The 19,306-nt window shown below is 33.0% G+C and overlaps 1 protein-coding gene across 2 annotated transcripts in view; it reads right to left on the bottom strand.

Moving 5' to 3' along the window:
* Positions 1-19,306, bottom strand: part of ATRNL1 (attractin like 1) — a 779,266-nt gene that overhangs the window by 427,787 nt on the left and 332,173 nt on the right. For both annotated transcript variants that reach the window (XM_047073493.1, XM_047073492.1), the window contains one exon: positions 1,280-1,341. In XM_047073493.1, coding sequence (XP_046929449.1) covers positions 1,280-1,341 — 62 coding nt within the window. The remainder of the gene's footprint in view (positions 1-1,279; positions 1,342-19,306) is intronic.

Here is a 19,306-nt window from a genome sequence, read left to right as displayed (position 1 = left end):
GAATTCAGCCCACCAGCTGCTTTTGTAATAAAGGTTTATTGGAACAGCGCCACTCCCATTTGTTTCCTTATTGGCTATGTCAGTTTAGTACTGTAGCAGAATGTTTGCATCCATGCAACAGAGACAGTACAGCCCACAAATCCTGAAATATTTGCTACCCGGCCCTTCCCTATGAGAAAGGCTTTAGGAATTTAAGTATTGGAGGGGTGTCTGGACAAGATAACCAATAATGGTTACTCTGGCATTTAAGTAAGTGCTTAGCATATCAACCATATCAAGGATCTGGTTGTACAGGTTTCACTGCATAAGGCAGTCCGGCCAACTTGGTGAGTAGAGTCAAAATTCATACTGCACTCGGTAAAGTTGTATGCCATGTTGTAGGACTATGTCTGCCAAAATTGTCTAATTTGCATGAAGGACCCAGCGCACCAGCACAACCTGTACATATAATAATCATATTAACAAAAACAATATCCCTTCCTCTACAGATGATCTAAGATGCCATAACACAGATATCCTATCACTGACTCAATTTTTCTCCCAATCCAAGGTTTCTTTATTTACATCCCATGGAATTAATAATAGATGCTCCCCAAAAAGAGTTTTCACATTTTATGAAGTGCTACAAGCTCTACCTTCTTTTTAGAAAGATACGTAGCAAATTAGCACATTAAGATCTCTAAGGAAAAAAAAATTCTTGCAATGTCAGTAGAAGTAATGTCAGTTACAAACTAAAAGAGCCGTATTCTCCAAACTTGTTTAATCATGGAAACGTTTTTATGAACTTACTGCTAATATCTCAAATAACTAATATTTTAGGGATGATGCTCTGTTCAAAGTTGTATTTAGTATTTCCAGATTAGAAGCTCACTGAGGACAGAAAATGTACTCTCTACAGATTTTTAGCACATTGCTAAGCACATATGATAATTACCTGACAAATAATTGAATTAACAGTAGGAGATGTACCTAATCAATATGGTGACTATGCTGCTAATTTCATTAAGTAAAGTAGGCTTTAATTACTTATGTGACAGGAACACAAAGTTATCTTCTTTCCAATGATTCCATTAGCAATTATATAGTCCAACAGCAAAATAATCTTGAAAAGTACATTTCAAGTATGGTTCTTCTGCTCTGTTATATATTTAAGTACATGAAGCTATTCAAGACACAGCATTGATGTTTTAAGGTTAAAGACTTGATAAATTACCAAACAGGTTGATAGAACATTATCAGTACAGGTTTAATAAATTTGAAGTCAGTAAAAGCAAATTACCTGAAGAAGGTGACAAAAAACTGCACAAGATCCATGATTGTGTTGTGTTGTGAGAATGCAATCTGCAAGATCAAAATAAAAGAAAGTTTGAAACTTAATCTATGTTGTTCTCCAATATCTGTGGTGAGTTTCATGGCATTTGTAAATACAGTATTTTTAAATCGTCAAAAGATTTGTATCATTATACTATAAATCATATATGCTGAAATCAAAACTTCATCTAGAACATCTAATAAAGTCAACAACCGACAATGATGGCCTTTACATAGGCTATTACATTAAATGATTTTAAAAACTATTATGAAATTACTTCAAGAATGTATGCTAAGTTTCATGTGCAATTCTGACATTAAATGTGCGTAACTAAAACATGTAAATGAGTTTCTACATTTAATAATGATCACAGTTTGTATCAGTACAGGTAATAATTGCTTATAAGCCAAAAAAATAAATTTCAACTCTGTTAAGGATATGGAGAATTTATCTTTATGTATATATTTATATGTATATATACATACAAAGACACACACATATATATATTTTAAGTTTATTTATTTTGAGAGACAGCATGTAGGGGAGGAGCAGAGAGAGAGGGAGAAAGAAAATCCTAAGCAGGCTCCATGTTCTCAGCACAAAACCTGACATGGGGCTTAAGCTCACACACAGTGAGATCATGACCTGAGCCAAAATCGAGTTGGGTACTTAAGCCACTGAGTCACCCAGGCGCCCCCCTCCCATATATTTTTGTCAAGACAAGCTATATGTGTGCATACAACTATTTTGCCATATTCTACTCAGAAAATAACATATGTCACTTCAGTTTATACTTTCATGTTATTAAGAAATGAATTTTGAGGGGTGCCTGGGTGGCTTAGTCAGTTAAGCTTCTGACTCTTGATTTTGGCTCAGGTCATGATCTCATAGTTTCGTGACTTCAAGCTTGGAGTCGGGCTCTGTGCTGACAGTGCAAAACCTGCTTGGGATTCTCCCTGTCTCTCTGCCCACCCCCTGCTTGCACTGTCTCTGTCTCTCTTAAACAAGTAAACATAAAAAAAAAAAAAAGAAAAAAAAGAAAGAAATGAATTTTGAGAGGTGAAACTAGTCAATAAACTAAAGTTGTTCTACGTTTCTGCTAACATAGATTATACTGTAACACAATACTCAGGAAGTACTGTATAGTATATTAGTCAATAATGCAGTATCTAAATGGAGAATTTCTGGTTTTGAAATCTACCTTTCCACTTACTAGGTGTAAATATTTTGGAAAACTAACTTATTTGTATCTCAGCTGTCCCATATGTGAAAGGTCAAAATAAAAGTACCTACTTCATAGTGCTAGAGGAAAGATTAACTGAATTAATAAAAATAAAATTCTTGCCATAATATCTGCTACGTAGAAGGTACAATAAATATTATTATACGTTTACATCATGTATAGAAGAGATGGTCAACATAAATGAATTTTCCAAGACAGCTGAATCTAAACCATCAAGGTACTGAAATCTCTTTTTCCTTTAACAATCTTTTATGAAAATCATTCAAAACCATGGCAGTGAATTTTCACTTCCAGTAAAAATGGAGTAAAAGGGATATCTCTACTTCCTTAAACAACTAGAAAACCATACAAAGTTTTGAAAATAAATTTTAGACATTGGACAAAAGGCAGAGGAAGATATAATCCATCAGGTAAAGGAATACAAAAGAGATGAGCCTTACAATTATCCAGCTTTCAGTGCAAAGAAATAACGCCAAGGAATTTAAATGGCAATCTAAATAAGGAGTATCAGTATTTCTTATATAAAATAAAGAATTATAGTCAGTTGAGAAGATGGTTACATTTGTGGTGTATACAAGATGTTTTAAATATAGTGGCATTCATTTCCAAAAAACTTCTAAGCATTTGAAGAATTACAAAGCACTTATACAGAGACTGAGGAAAGATAATTGCTGTAGGAGATTGGTTATAGGTGAAAATGTCTTTAAAAATTTAAGAAAAAATATCTTTTAATGGAAAAATTACAAATGAATTTTCTTCCCAGGTGACTGTCCGTAAGAGTAAGTTGGGAACAGATCTTGTCCTTTCTGGGCCTGCATTATTAAGTACCTTGGAACAAAAATATTTTTAAGACAAGTAAACAAAACACTAATACACATGAAAATATCTACAATATTCTACATTTTCCCAAAGAATGTCTGACTAAATAAAGCAGGAGTTAAAGGAAGGACCTACAAGTTACAATCATGAACTAAAGCACTAAAACATTTCAAAACTTCAACTATATTATCTACCTATACCTATTAATAGAAATGAAGAAAAAGCTTTCACAAGAAATATGACTAATATTTTGACTCCAGCTTGTCTGTAGAGGATAATCTGGGATTCCACTAACGGGGTGATGAGACACCTAGACTTGCCAAATTAACACATTTTCCAATATGCCGAAACAATAGCTGCATTTCTTCACAAATTAGGTGACAGTGTAATGCTTGAACATGAAGTAAAGTACTGAAGTAAAGACCCTGACCAACTTTTGTTACAGACAACACTCTACTACCTTTCACAATGAGGAGCATAATGATGGGATAAAAAATTGATGGCGGAGGTCTGTGTCAGAAAGTGTATCTGAAATACAAACTGCCTTAAAAACAGAAGCAAGAGAGACCCTAAAGTAACATATCTGTTCACATAAATGCGCCCAAGAGGAAATGCAGACTTGGCAGAAGCAATCTCTGTACTCAGCGTATCATCGGGGTGCTTTTGCCTCAAGTTGAAAGTATCCCGTATTGTCTGTTCAAAAGGGAAGTCAGCATTACCAAGCACTGTGCAAATCTTTCAAAAGGTTGCTCCCCCTGAGACTTTCTACAGGAAATTCTACAGGACACAGCCTATGGAAAACACTGTCAGACAGCTCACACGTAGCCACAGGCTTAATAACGACATTGGACCGATTCTAGAAATGGAAGGCAGATCCAAGGAGCATTTGATATCATTGGTGAACAAAGCCAAGCAGACTCTAAGTCAAGCAGATCCCCTCATAGGAGGAGCCAATTTATTCATCCATCGCATATTTCACTTAGTATCTACTACATTCTGAATGCCACACCGAGTCCTTGGATGCATCAGTGAAAAATAACATCAAAATTCTTAATGGTGTTGGTGAGGGAGGACAAAAACAGTAATAATAAACTACATAGTGTATTAGAACTTGGTTAAGTGCTAATGGGGGAAAAAAACATTAAAAGCATCCTATATTTTGGTAACATGGCGTGTCAACTCTACTTCAGTTTTAAAACGTATCCTAGTTTTTATACTAACGTATGTAAGACAAGAAATCACTCCTTGGTGTGTAAAAGTGTGCAAAAGTGCTGGGAAGCAACAGGAGGAAAGGGAGGGGTAGCAGAAAAATATGAAACACAGCATTAGGTTCAGATGCATCTTGCTGTCCTGGGTTTTTCTCTATCTAGAACAGAATCCAGCAGCTCCAGGATCCTTTCAATGAACCTGGAAGGCCCACAGGGAAAGGAATAAGGATAAACCGAGGGAGAACCATTCTAAGTGAAGTTGAGCAACAGATCTTCATGTGGCTGACTCTGTATCATCCAGATAAGACCCCAAATATCACACTTCTCTCAAACACTCTCTGAAGTAGGTGCCGTCTCCCTTACTCCAGACTCTTGTGTGAACTTATTTCTTCTAGACTTCAATCTGAAACTATCTTATTTTACAAGTTATAATCATTAATTAAATCATTAGTTAAAATGTCTTTCTCCACTAAAACGTAAGCTCTGTGAGAAGAGCAGCCTTGTTCATCTTGTTCATAACCCTGTTCCAGTACCTAGAATAGCATTTGGTACCTAGCAAGCACTTAATAAAACTTTGCTGAAAAAATGAATACATTTAATAGCAAAATTTAACAAAAGAGTATTCTTAGGACTTCATATAGTCTTAAGATCCATGAGAGGAAGCTGGTACAGATGTTATTCTGAAAAACAGTTTTAAAGTTTTTATTCATTTAAATTTCTTTCATAAACCAGTATTCATACAGATTATAATTGCCTACTAATTACAGATCATAAAATACTATTTTTACTTATAAAATTGCCATTTATTATAAAGTTCAGGAGTTTTGTAAAATGTGATCCTTGTGTAAAAATTTTTCTTTATTTTTAATCAAAGAAAAATTTTATAAGATCTACCATTTACAATTTTAGCTACAATATTTTGGAACCGAGATATCAAAAATGATTTCTTGCTATGTATTTTTACCTCAGCTTCTTAATTTCAACAGTAAACATCTTTAACTATTCTTAACTATGTTGGTTTCTATAAATTTCTCTCAGGTGAATTAGATCAGACTACAATCTCCTTATCCAATATAGGTTGCATTACGTGAAACATTATTTTTTAAACCCCCCCCCAAAAATTAGACTGCCTTAAAAGAGTGATCATTTAGCCAATTTTATTTAAAAAACAGTGAGTCAAATCAATAACAGTAACAACACCCTAAATTTGTAGTGTCCCTGAGAGTATATCTCCTGAGGATACAGAATATTTCTGACCCTAAATTCTATAATGGTCTAATTGGAAAGATTTCTATTGGTTGATGCCATAGAACATGGCCCTTTGAAGATAATCAATATGTTCTATTTTGGTTCTGTGGTCATTCCCATGAAAAATATGACAAGTTTACTCAAGGTGCATTTAAAGTTAGTTTTAAACTTTAGCCAGCATAAATGCACCACCGAAATTCCTTTTTCTATAAGGATGTTATTTAAGATATCTAATAATTATTCAAAGAAATTTATTCAAAATTAAGAGATTAATTATGGGAAAATGGGAAAATCTCATAATATCTTAATTTTTCTCATGTTTTTAAAAAGCCTCCAAACAATTTAGTGACATGCTAAGAAACAGAGTTAGCTGAAACTATGGCAACAATGATGATATTATATTTTGATAATTTGATCTTACATTGCAAATTCATATTGAAAACATGTCTAAAATCTAAAATTTGAATTTAAGATATGCTATATTTTTCATTAACTAATAATAATGATCAACATTTTGAGTTTATGATTGGATGAAGAAAGCTGCATTAAATGCCTTTGGATACAGAAGGAGATTAATAGCTTGATATTTACCACAAATGTCAGAATTTGTAAGAGAGAAGAAAATGTTAACTTGAAGGACAAAATAGTGTGTTTGTGCAAAATGTCAGCCTGCCATAAATAAACTCTGATATAATATGGGATAAACAAAAATGAAAATATAAAGGGATGTGCTGAAGTTATCACGTTCATCTAACAAACTGAAATTAAAAGAGCAGTTCCTCAAACTATTATTTGGATCACAGTCTTTCAAAATGCTGACATAAAAGCACACTTACATAATGGAAGTTAGTCACCTAGTCATGTCAACGACAAGCTATGTTTCAGGCAAGCAATTCAAGATCTTGAGTTTTCATTTAATCAATTTTTTCAAGTAAATAAAAGCAGACTAGGGTTTAAATTAGCTATTACTGGATAAAACCAACTATGACAATCTATTCCGGATCAGCATAAACTTCCTACCGATAATTAGCAAGCTCCTTATTAATATAATATGTACCATTCCTTACAAAGTAATGTTTCAAAATACAGGGCTAAATGTAAAATGAATGTAATAAAACCTATTTCTGGATAAAGATATGTGGGATGAACATACAGACAAGTCTGTCTAAATATTACACATATTGATCTGATTATAAATTCTTGAATATTGTTTATAAAATTTAATGGGTTTAATTCTTTTTAAAGCAAATTAATTATCTTAGTGAAGTACTTTCCTCCTGGCATTAATGCAAAAACTTACCTGGTTTCTCTGTCTTTACATCATACCCCTCTGGTCACTCCTCACCTAGCTGACAAAATGCTCTTTTTAAAAATGAAAAAGGTTTCTGTAATTCCCCTCTTCACAGTTCCACACTCCCCTAACTAATACTGATATCATTATTAACCACAGTCCATAATGTATTCAGATGTCCTTTCTCTACTCCAGGATCGCATCCAGGATACCAGATAACATTTAGTCATTCGTTATGTCTCCTTTGGCTCCTCTTGGCTATGACAGTTTCTCAGACTTTCTTTCTTTTTTATTATTTTCACAGTTTTGAGGAGTAATAGTAAGGCATTTGGTAGAATGCACATCAAGCAGCATTTGTAAAGTGTTTTTCTTATGATTAGACTGAGGTTATGGGTTTTTGAAACGAAGAGCACAGAGATTAAGTGCAATTTTTGTCACTTCATACCAAAGGTATAGACTATCAGTGTGACTTATTTCTGCTGATGGTAACCTTGGTGACCTGGCTGAAAGAGTGTTTGTCAAGTTTTGGTTTCTCTCTGTAAAATTACTCTTTTTTACTACTTTGCCATATTGTATTCTTTGGAAGGAAGTTCTCATGTACATTTAAGTGGGAAATTATAGGCTACCTTCTTTGGTACATGCTATCTACATAAACTATTTGGAAACATGGAGTTTGACCATTTATTTATTTAATGTTTTATTTATATCACTATGGACTCATGTATATCTATTTTCTACTTTGCAGTATGATCCAATATTACCTTACTTTGTTGTTGAAACTGTTCCAACTTTAGCCATTGTGAGTTCTTTCATTTGGTTGTGTCCTTTTGACATATTCCCATAGTTGTGTGTTTTGTTTTTTGTTTTAATGCTTCCTTACTTTCTAGCAGTACAAGATACTCCAGGATCACCTGTGTATTTGCTACACTAGTCCTTGAATCAACTATTTCCTCCAAGGAGTTTCTTTACATGAGGATGGTATCAGAAACCAAACCCTAGGCAGTAGGTTTGCTCGTTGCTGCTATGTTGTCATTGTCTCTAGGCTGAGCCCACAGAACAAGGAAATATGTGTGTATGTGCTAACCTGTGTATATACACACATATCTATAAATATTTCTATACATATAAGCATCTGTATCCATATGAAGCTAACCATGAGTTCATACTGATGTCTGTACATGTTTTTAAGATGGCTTTCATCAGACAGAGGAATATTCCATATATTCCATATATATTCCATATACAGTAAAACCCTGGATTGCAAGTAACTTGTTCTGTGTTTCGCAAGATGAGAAAACATTTCTAATAAATTTTAACTTGATAAATGAGCCATGTCTTGCAGTATGAGTAATACATGATGCCAAACATCACATGATCACAACTGAGCCAATGGTACTTCTCTCTCTCTCTCTCTCTCTCTCTCTCTCATTCACTGCAAGATTATGGGTGATTGTCTCCCATGCTCGGATGCTTGGTCTCAGGCCATGGTGTTTGGCAGAAGTGAGTGATTTTTCAGAACATTGGAAAATGCCCACAACTGGCATTAGTGTATTTTTCGTCACTTCAAAGCACCTATGGACAGGCCTTTGCTTTTCCATACAAGAGTAAGCTTAGGAATGCTTTGCTTAATTGTAGGTCAGGCTGCCTGCAGATATAGACCCTTTCCTCTGCTGCCTTATTGCCAGTTACGTTAAATACAGTATATGACAAGAGTTTATTAATATTGTACTGTAGTCAGTATACAATAGCCCCCAAGCCGAAATGGTTGAAAATAAGCGGAGTAAGAAGAAGGAGATAATTACGGTGGAAGTAAAGAAGGAAATCATCAAGTACCAGTGAGGTATGAGAGTGGCCAAAACTGCAAGATTCTATAAGTCTACGACTGCATTACGTCTGTGGAGGGGGAAGAGGAAAAGGCAGAAGAATCCCTCACTGCAAATGAGATTAGGGAGATGTGTAAAATGGGAAACAGTGCAAAGTTCTGTAGAAAAGCACACCCCAGTAAGGCTGTGGCAGTGCAAGCAATGAACGTATTTCATGACAATCCAGTATCACATTTCCGTGAAATCCTCAAAAGGAGGCAAAGGCAAGTGTCCTTGGATAGGTTCCTTGTTAAATCTTCATGAAAAGAAAAAGATTCCACTGAGCCAATAGATAGCAGTGATGCTGATAGTGAAAGTCGTCCTACACAATAACTTCCTCTCTCTTGTCTCCCTCACACCAGCCACAAAGGTTTTCAAAGGTGAATGCAGGTTAATTTGTTTATTTTTCTTTATATTTTCTTTATTATTTTATATTATACTATAGTATTGTAATCATTTTTATATGAATATTTTTAGGTTGTGGAATGAATCATTATTTCTTATGGGGAAATTCGCTTTGATATACAAGTGGTTTGGATTACAAGAATGTTTCCAGAATGAATTATGCTCACAAACCAAGGTTTTACTGTGTGTTCCATATATATTATAATATGTTATATTATATTATATATATTACATTAATATATAATTAATAGCATATATACATACATATATACACACACATATACATATACATATATACACAGAGAGAGAGGCTGGTTCTTCTAAAAGATCAGTAAAGTTAGTAAGTCTCTAGTCAGATCAAGAAAAAAGAGAGAAGTCACAAATTACCAACATCAGGAATGAAAGATGGGACATTATTATAGACCCTACAGAAAAGGATAATAAGATAATTTTTCAAATAAATTAATGCCCATAAATGAAATATCCTTGACAAAGTGGAAAACTTCATTGCAATACATGAAATATCATAGCTCCCTTAAGAAAAAATAAATAACTTAAATAGTATTATAACTATTAAGCATATTAGATTTCTCATTTAAAACCTTGAAACAACAAAACCAAAACACAAAATAATCAACTATAGGGATATGATTTCACTGGAAAATTCTAAATATTTAAGTAAGAAGTAGCATCATATCTACAAATCTTTTAGAACATAGACAAGGAGATAACACTTTTATTAACATTTATTTCATGAAACCAGCATTACCCTGATAACAAAACCAAACGTAAGAAAAAAATCTAGACAGAAATATCTTTCATTAATATAATAGCAGAATAAAATCCTCAATAAATATCAGCAAACTAAACCCAGCAATATATAAAAAGGATAATAAATCAATGCCAACTGTGGTATATCCCAGAAATGCAAACCCAGTTCAACATTCAAAATTAATCAATGTAGTTTACCAAGCCTAAAGACTAAAAGTGAATTACCAAAAAATCATTCTAATAGATGCAGAAAAATTATCTGAAAGAATTCAACATCAGTCTTAATTAAAAAAAAAAAAAAACTCAGTAAAATAAGTGCACAAGAAAACCACTCTAAAGAACTTTTGAAAACCCTTTAGCTAACATAGTATGCAATGGTGAAGGATGGAATGCTTTCCCTTTGGCATTGGCAACAAAGCAAGAATGTCTGCTTTCACAACTTCTCAATAACACACTGAACCTCTTACCAGTGCGATAAAACAAGAAAAAAATTTTGGAAAGAACTGTAAAGGAAGAAATAATATTCTATTTTCAGACAGCATGATTTTTAATCCCCCAAACTAATATAAATAATAAACGAATTTAATAACTTCACGGAATACAAAATCTACTGCATTGCTACATACTAAAAATAAACCATTGAAAATAAAAGTGAAAAAATTCAATTTATAACAGTATCAAAAACTGTGAAATTACTTAAGTCTGATAAAATATATGCAAAAACATATGTTGATTATAAAATACTAACAAAACAAATCAAATTTGACCTAGATAAATAGAGATATACTGTAGTCATGAATTATAAGACTCAATAGAATTATGATGTCAATTCTGACATATAAATTCCATGCAATCATAATCAAAATCTCAGAAGAATTTCTTACAGAAATTAAAAGAAAAGGAGATTCTAGTATTATATGGAAATGCAAAGAAAGCAGAATAGCCAAAACAATTTTGAAAACAAGAACAAAACTGAAAGACTCACACTATCTGATTCAATAGTTACAAAAAAGCTATTGTAACCAAGGCAATATGAACTGATGAAAAGATAGACACATATCTGAATGGAACAGATAATCTAGAAATAAATGTACACAAACAGAATCAACTGATTTTTGACAAAGGTTCTAAGGCTATTCAACAAAGAAAAGAATACTGTTTAATAAATAGTGCTGAAACTATTAGACATCCAAATATAAAAAGTAAATGTCAGCCCATACATTGAAACATATAAAATGAAATATGGCCTTTTGTAGCAACGTGGATGGAACTGGAGAGTGTGATGCTAAGTGAAATAAGCCATACAGAGAAAGACAGATACCATATGGTTTCACTCTTATGTGGATCCTGAGAAACTTAACAGGAACCCATGGGGGAGGGGAAGGAAAAAAAAAAAAAAAAAAAAAAAGGACGTTAGAGTGGGAGAGAGCCAAAGCATAAGAGACTGTTAAAAACTGAGAACAAACTGAGGGTTGATGGGGGGCGGGAGGGAGGGGCGGGTGGGTGATGGGTATTGAGGAGGGCACCTTTTGGGATGAGCACTGAGTGTTGTATGGAAACCAATTTGTCAATAAACTTCATATAAAAAAAAAAAAGAAACATATAAAGCAATTCAAAATGAATCATAGGCCTTAATGTAAAAAATAGTATTATAAAATAAAATCATAAAAATTATAAAATTGCAAGAGAAAAATCCTTTTTAACTGCTTTAGGCAGGGGTTTCTTAGATATAACACCAAAAACATGATCCACTTAAAAAGAGAAACTTATAAATTGGATTTTACTAAAATTAAAAATGTCTGTTCTTTGAAAGAGTGTTAAAAGAACAAAAAAAAAACCCTAAAAACAAACAAAAAAAACCCCAAGAAATAATCTGGGAAGAAATATTGCAACACATCTGACAAAGGACTTGTATCCAGAATATATAAAGAACTCTCAAAACAGTAAAAACAGTTAACACATTAGTCTTCAGGAAAAATCAAATTAAAAACAAACAACCATTCACATATCTTAGAATAGCTAAAATCAAAACAACAAAATTGACAACACCAGGTACTGTTGAAGATAGAAGCAACTAAAATGCTAATCCATTACTAATGGAAATGCAGAATTGTGCAACAATTTTGGTAAATAGTTTGGCAGTTTCTACAAAAGTAAACATACAATTACAATATGATCTAGCTGTCCTACATATAGATAAAATGAGAACATACACTCACAAAAAAAAAACCTGTATGTGAAAATTTATAGTTGTTTCATTAATAATTGCCCCAAACTGGACAGAGCCCCAAAATTCATCAACTGGTGAGTGGATAAATAAATTACTATATATCCATCCATGGTATACTATTCAGTGATAAGAAGGAAAAAAATGTTTACCCAGACATCAACTTGAGTAATCTCAAATATACTGTAAAACAAATATATGCTATTTAATTCCATGATATGAAAATTAGAGAAAGGCAAATCTCTAATGACAGAAAGTAGACCAGTTTCCTACTAGGGTCTGGGGCCACTGAGAAATGATTAACGGAAATGGTATGCAAAGAAACTTTTTGGTTGATGAAACTTTGATATCTTGATTGTAGTGGAGATTACATGATTGTGTATATTTGCCAAATCCATAAAACCATGCACTTCAAATGAATACATTTGACTGTGTGTAAATTATGACTTAATAAAGGCAAAATTTTTAGAAATACTACTGAAATAGGACTATAAGTCTATATACCATGTGATGCAAATTTTATGACATTTTATAAAAGGTAAAAGACCTTAGCTAACCTACTCCATGGTATTGTTGCCACAGCATTAATTTTGTGGCCAAGTAGCTCACGGGGCCTTAAACTGACATTAGCCCTTCTTGCAAGTGTGAGCTGTACATAAGGGCCGACAGAGTCATAACTAAATGTAAGTTCCTATATGACTTCCTCATTGGCCTTTGTGATAAACAGTCTCCCTCTGCCTCGCAGGACCTTTTCCTTGTACTCCCCTTAGAGTACATAGTACTCTAAAACCTTCCATAGTACACACAACCTTCCAAAACCCTTCTGTATAGTTTCAAGTTGACCAGTCCAGCCTTAGCCTGGGAACCTCAAAGCACTCCACTCATGGACTCTAATAAAGGTCTGTGCCCCAGGTTCTGCTGCTCCTACTGCCTGCACCCTGCCTTAACCTTTGCACGTGGCCCCTCGAGGCATGTCATGCATTTACTCCAGGACCTGTACTAAACTTCCCTATTTCAGTTCCCTGATGGTCTTTTTTTTTTTTTTTTTTTTTTAATTTTTTTTTCAACGTTTATTTTATTTTTGGGACAGAGAGAGACAGAGCATGAACGGGGGAGGGGCAGAGAGAGAGGGAGACACAGAATCGGAAACAGGCTCCAGGCTCTGAGCCATCAGCCCAGAGCCCGACGCGGGGCTCGAACTCACGGATCGCGAGATCGTGACCTGGCTGAAGTCGGACGCCCAACCGACTGCGCCACCCAGGCGCCCCATGATGGTCTTTTTTTGAACTAAGTTCATCATCTTACACTCCAGGGCTCTACTTAATAAATGGTCTTTTTAATAAAGTCATAACACAAAATTATAAGGACAGAAAATAGATCAGTGGTTTTCAAGGTTAGTAGTGACAAGAAAGACTGACTATAAATATGCTATACGAGGGACATTTGAGGAGTGATGGAAATATTCCATAACTTGCTTGTGGCGATGGTTACATAACTGTATGTGTCTAAAACAACTGAAATGGACACCAAAATGATGATATGCAAATTTTAAAAGTGATAAAAATTTTACAAAGCCATCTTATATCAAATATTATGTCATATTTTACATCATATTATTAGTGACATCAATAAATGTGAATGTCCTTAACTCGTCTATTTGAGAAAAAATATTTCCAAATTGTTCCACAAAGCAGGACCCAACTAAATGCTATAAAAATATATATAATACCTAAAATAAAATGATTTAATATGGCTACAAGTGAAGAGATTAGGAAAAGTTTATCAAACATATGAAAACAATAAAGAAAGCATAGAAAGAGATAATATTAGGCAAAGTGTAAGTCAAGCCAAGAAGCACTAAACTTGAAAAAGAAGGGCACTTTTAGATATTAAAACCAGAATTCGTAGCGGGATGTAATACTCATATTTGAAGACATGATATTACTAATAATCATAGCAATGGATCAAATAACATAACACTCTATGACGAAACACCACAGGAGAAGAGAGGAAACATAGATAGAAAATACTAATTAAAGAGACCTTAATTCAACAACAATATGGCAAACAATATTCTGATTACAATGCATTGACTTGAAATTACAAATACACAAAACAAAGAGGCTCTGACATATGGAAAAAAATTTTTTTAAACTTTCTGGTAGTCAAGTCTAAGTAGAAGAGGCAAAACAAATCAAAATTATATGATTTCTCAAAAATAATGAAAAATAATGAAAATAAAGGAATCTATGATGTATTTAAAGCAGTGATACTGTAATTAGAAAAATTAAAGAGTTAAAATAAGTGAAAACCTCAGCTGTAAAAAGTGTAAGAGGAACCACAGAGTAAACCAAAAGATAGCCAAGGAAAAATAAAAAGAAATCATAAAGCTAAAACTAAACATTAATGATGCAAAAATAGAACAAGACACCTAATTAAATCAAAATCCTACTTTTGAAAACAACAAAAGGGGAAAACTGTAAGGTAAATTCATGAAAACAAACGGAAAAAGTAAAAATATACAGTAAAATAAATGAAAAGGAAAAAATAACCACTGAAAGAGAAGAATATTAAAAGAATACAGTTTAGGATGCCTGGGTGGCTCAGTAGGCAGGGCATCCGATTTCCGATCAGGTCACGATCTCACGGTTCGTGAGTTCAAGCCCCACATCAGGCTCTGTGCTGACAGCTCAGAACCTGGAGCCTGCTTCGGATTCTGTATCTCCTCTCTCTCTACCCCTTCCCCGCTCACACTCTGTCTCCGTCTGTCTCAAAGGTAGATAAACATTAAAGACAGATTTTTAAAAAAAGAATACAGTTTAATCTGTAGACCTCCAAGCAAAAAAAAAAAAAAAAAATTCAGTATCCTATTGAATATACAGTGCATAACCAGACTAGATTCCATAGAAGAAATAGAAAAAGTGTCAGCACAAATTTGCCAAAATAAAATGAATCCATAAAAAGATATTTATCACTATATTATTTTTTAAACTTCAATTTTCCAACAATATACAATGAAAGTACATAATCTAATGAAAAATTATTATAGTATTAAAAATAAGTAAGATTGCAAAGAAAGAAAATTGTTTGCTCTACAATACATAAAAATCACAGCAGTTTATAAAATCAAATTTTCTTATGATGACAAAGATCTAAAAATATCTATGGGGTCATATGGATATTAAAAGAACTACTAAAAGAAATACAATATTAAAAATTAACATTAAATTTTTTTAAAGAGTTTAATTAAACTTCAAAGAAAAATTAATGACTTTTTAAAAATAACTTCTATAGGGCTGCCTGGGTGGCTCAGTTGGTTAAGGATCCCACTGGCTCAGGTCATGATCTCACAGTTAGTTCATGGGTTTGACTCCCACGTCGGGCTCTGTGCTGACAGCTGAGAGCCTGGAACCTGCTTTGGATTCTGTTTCTCCTTCTCTCTCTGCCCCTCTCCCACTCATGCTCTGTCTGTCTGGCTGTTGCTCTCTCTCTCTCTCAGAAATAAACATTAAAAAAATAACTTTTATAAAAAAGTTGAACTTCTTGGATTTATTTTACAAATGGAAAGATTAAAGATTCTTTACAAGTCATTTTCTTTGTAAACCATTATTTTACATTTAAGCCATCTTATCCCATTCAAACAATGTTACTGCTTATAAAGAATTGTATTAGTTGTAATATTTATTTTTTTAAATTGTATTTATTTTGGGAGAGGCAGTGACAGCACGAGTGGGGGAGGGGCAGAGAGCGAGGGAGAGAGAGAATCCCAAGCGGGCTCTACACAATGTGGGGCTCAAACCCAGGAAGCCATGAGATCAGGACTTGAGCCAAAACCAAGTCCCACTACTACGCAACTGAGCCACCCAGGTGCCCCAAAGAGGAATAATTTAAATGAGGAGTTAACTAACTTTTTCTGTAAAGGGACAGATAGTAAATACTTTCAGCTTTGTGAATAATACGGTCACTGTTTTTACTACTCAACTCTGAAATTATAGTGTCAACTTGATATATCTTCCTTCTCCGAACTCCAGAATATCTGTACTTATCACAACCAATTTTATTTTGTAGCTGTTATAAATCTTTCCCTTTCTCTCTATAAAAATATTTCTTAAGTATTATTTTATATATTCCTCAATTTATAATTTCTGATTAGTATAATTAATATATTAGGTAATGAATAAAATTAGTTAACAATTTCCAATACCACTTCTTGAAATTATGCCAACGTAGGCTTAACGACAAAGATTTGAAGCTTTAAAAATAGGAAAACATATGTTTGAAAATATGTGTGATAAATTCCTCAAGCCTACAACTATTTGGAAAACAACAACAAATAGCAACAACAACAATAATAATAACAGGAGGAAGAGATATAAAATAATGTGTCCTAGGGGTAATTTGAGAAAAAATTACACGCCTATATCAGCACATTTGTACTATAACCCTTACTTTTCAAACCATACGCATAAAACTTACTCTTTTTCTTTAATATCTACTTATCCAATAGCTTTCCACCTTATGTTTTCAAATGACTAATATTATATGTTCAAAAATGCTAATACACTGTGATAAAAATTTACAGACATCAGCATTAGTATTCTGTTCTTTTCTATTTTGTTCTGTATAAGTTAACCATTATTAGGAAGGGGATATACCTACTCTACTATGGAAATTAGAATTGCAAATTGAAGAATGATTCCTAACATCATTCTCATAAAAAAAAATCAAATCTAAATTATGACATCAGTTTGCAGATTGACTTAATAGTAAATTACCAAATCCCATTTACTCAGAAACAGGTAATTTAGATTCAATCTAATTTAATTTAATTTAAGTGGTGATGTATAAGTGTTGATGAGTAGCACTATTGTAAGAGAATACAAAGTACTTAAGCTCAGTGCACTCTTTTTGTTTTTCAAGTTATTAGCATTGCAGTTATAGTAGTAATTTTTTCCCTTTTTTTATTATCAAGATTCAACTGCATGGCATTACAAGTCATAAAGAAGAACTGTTACCAAAATAAAATCTCACTTAGGAACTGATGCAAATCAACTCAGTAGCATGATTCCTAGCATTTCAAAAGAAAAAAAAATTGTGCTTAATTATTAGATTATTGATGTATTTATCATATAACATTGCTGCTATATATGTCACAGTCACAAAATTTTTAAGGATATTTGACCGTTAAAGTGGTTGGCAATCTAAAGTATAAAATACTCTATTGAAGACAATGAAAAAATTTTTTAACACTAGAATGATTTACATTAAATTCAAACAGCCTTCTTAAATATATAAATTAATCAAATAATACATTAAAATGGCAGAGGCTCTCAATGGCCAAATTAAAATCTGAATAATTGTGTACAAATAGTCACCTACTGAAAATTTCCTACTCTGGTAAATGTGTTATGATCTGACAGAAAAAATAAATCATTGTCTTGATTTCTAGAATTCCATAAGATTTACGATGCTATATAAGAATTAAACTTTTATAATACATATAACTCAATAATACCATGTAAAAGAAAAAAGTTTGGTACAAAACTTAAGAAAAATAAAAATCCTCAAGAAAAATGTTGGACACTTTCATAAACATTAAAAAAAATCACTGGGCCGGTAGATTTTGGCAGTAACAATGTTTTCAGAATGAGAGGTCATAATTTGTCCTTTAACTTAGCAGTTATCACATTCTTTACCCAAATAAAGACTTTATACCACAAGGACTGCTTGTTTGTCATACAATTCACACTAAAATATTTTAAAGAATAATAAAATAATTTATTAAAATTTTTAAAAATTTAATGGTATTATTGAGGAAAAGGACAAGAGATGGGTAAAAAACAAAAACACATTTGATATTACAACTTGGATTAAAATATACATTATTAAAAAGAGAAAAGTACAACTATTTTAATAAAAATGTAATACAAATACTATTATTTCAGTCAGGATTTTTACATAGTAAAATAAGTATATTTTTTTTAAGTTTATTTATTTATGTTGAGAAAGAGAGATTGAGGAAAAGAGAGAACACCAAGCAGCCTCTACACTGTCAGTGCAGTGCCCGACACAGGGCTTGAGGTAAGGAACAATGGTACCATGACCTGAGCCGAAGTTGGACGCCTAACCAACAGATCACAAAGCACCCCTATAATAAAATCAGTTTAAACAATTCTGTACTTACTTTTATTTTCACCCCATGTCTAAAGATAGATCCACATTTATAATAAATATTTTACATAGATATATGTAATATTCCATATTCATTGATAACATCCAGTTCACTAATTGTCAACAAGAATTTGAAATCATTTACTTCTATATCCTCAAAATGCATTAAACTCTTTTTATTTCATGAATTCTCACTTTCCAAAAAATCTGCCTATTTAAAACAAGTATGCAAGTGACAATAGTTTGAAAGTCCCTAATAAGAAGCTTTTCACATAATTACCATTTTGTTGGCATCATTATGGTGAGAACATTAATTACTCTCAGAGCAACTTTCAAGTACAAAACAGTGTATTGTTAACTATAGTCACCACCATGTACATTAGATTCCTGGGATTTACTCATCCTACAACTGAAAGTTTATACCCTTTGACCAACATGCCTTCATTTCCAGCACACCTCAACTCCTCAGCCCCTGGCAACCACCACTCTACTCAGTTTCTATGAGTTCAATATTTTTTGACTCTACGTATAAACAAAATCATACATTTGTATTTCTCTGACTGATCCATTTCACTTAGCATAATGCCTTCAAGGTCCTTCCATGTTGTAGCCAATGGCAGAATTTCCTTCTTTGTCATGGTTGGATAGCATTCCATTGTATATACAGCCATACCACAGTTTCTTCATCCATTCCTCTGCAGATGGACACTAGGTGGTTTCCATTTGTTGGCTACTGTAAATGATGCTGC

Source organism: Lynx rufus, unplaced genomic scaffold, assembly GCF_022079265.1.
Source record: "Lynx rufus isolate CCGP_SWC_20201006 ecotype Redwood Valley unplaced genomic scaffold, mLynRuf1.p SCAF_11, whole genome shotgun sequence".
In the NCBI taxonomy this organism is placed as follows: Eukaryota; Metazoa; Chordata; class Mammalia; order Carnivora; family Felidae; genus Lynx; species Lynx rufus.
Note: the sequence above shows the minus strand (reverse complement) of the source record. Positions and strands in the feature narration are given on the sequence as shown.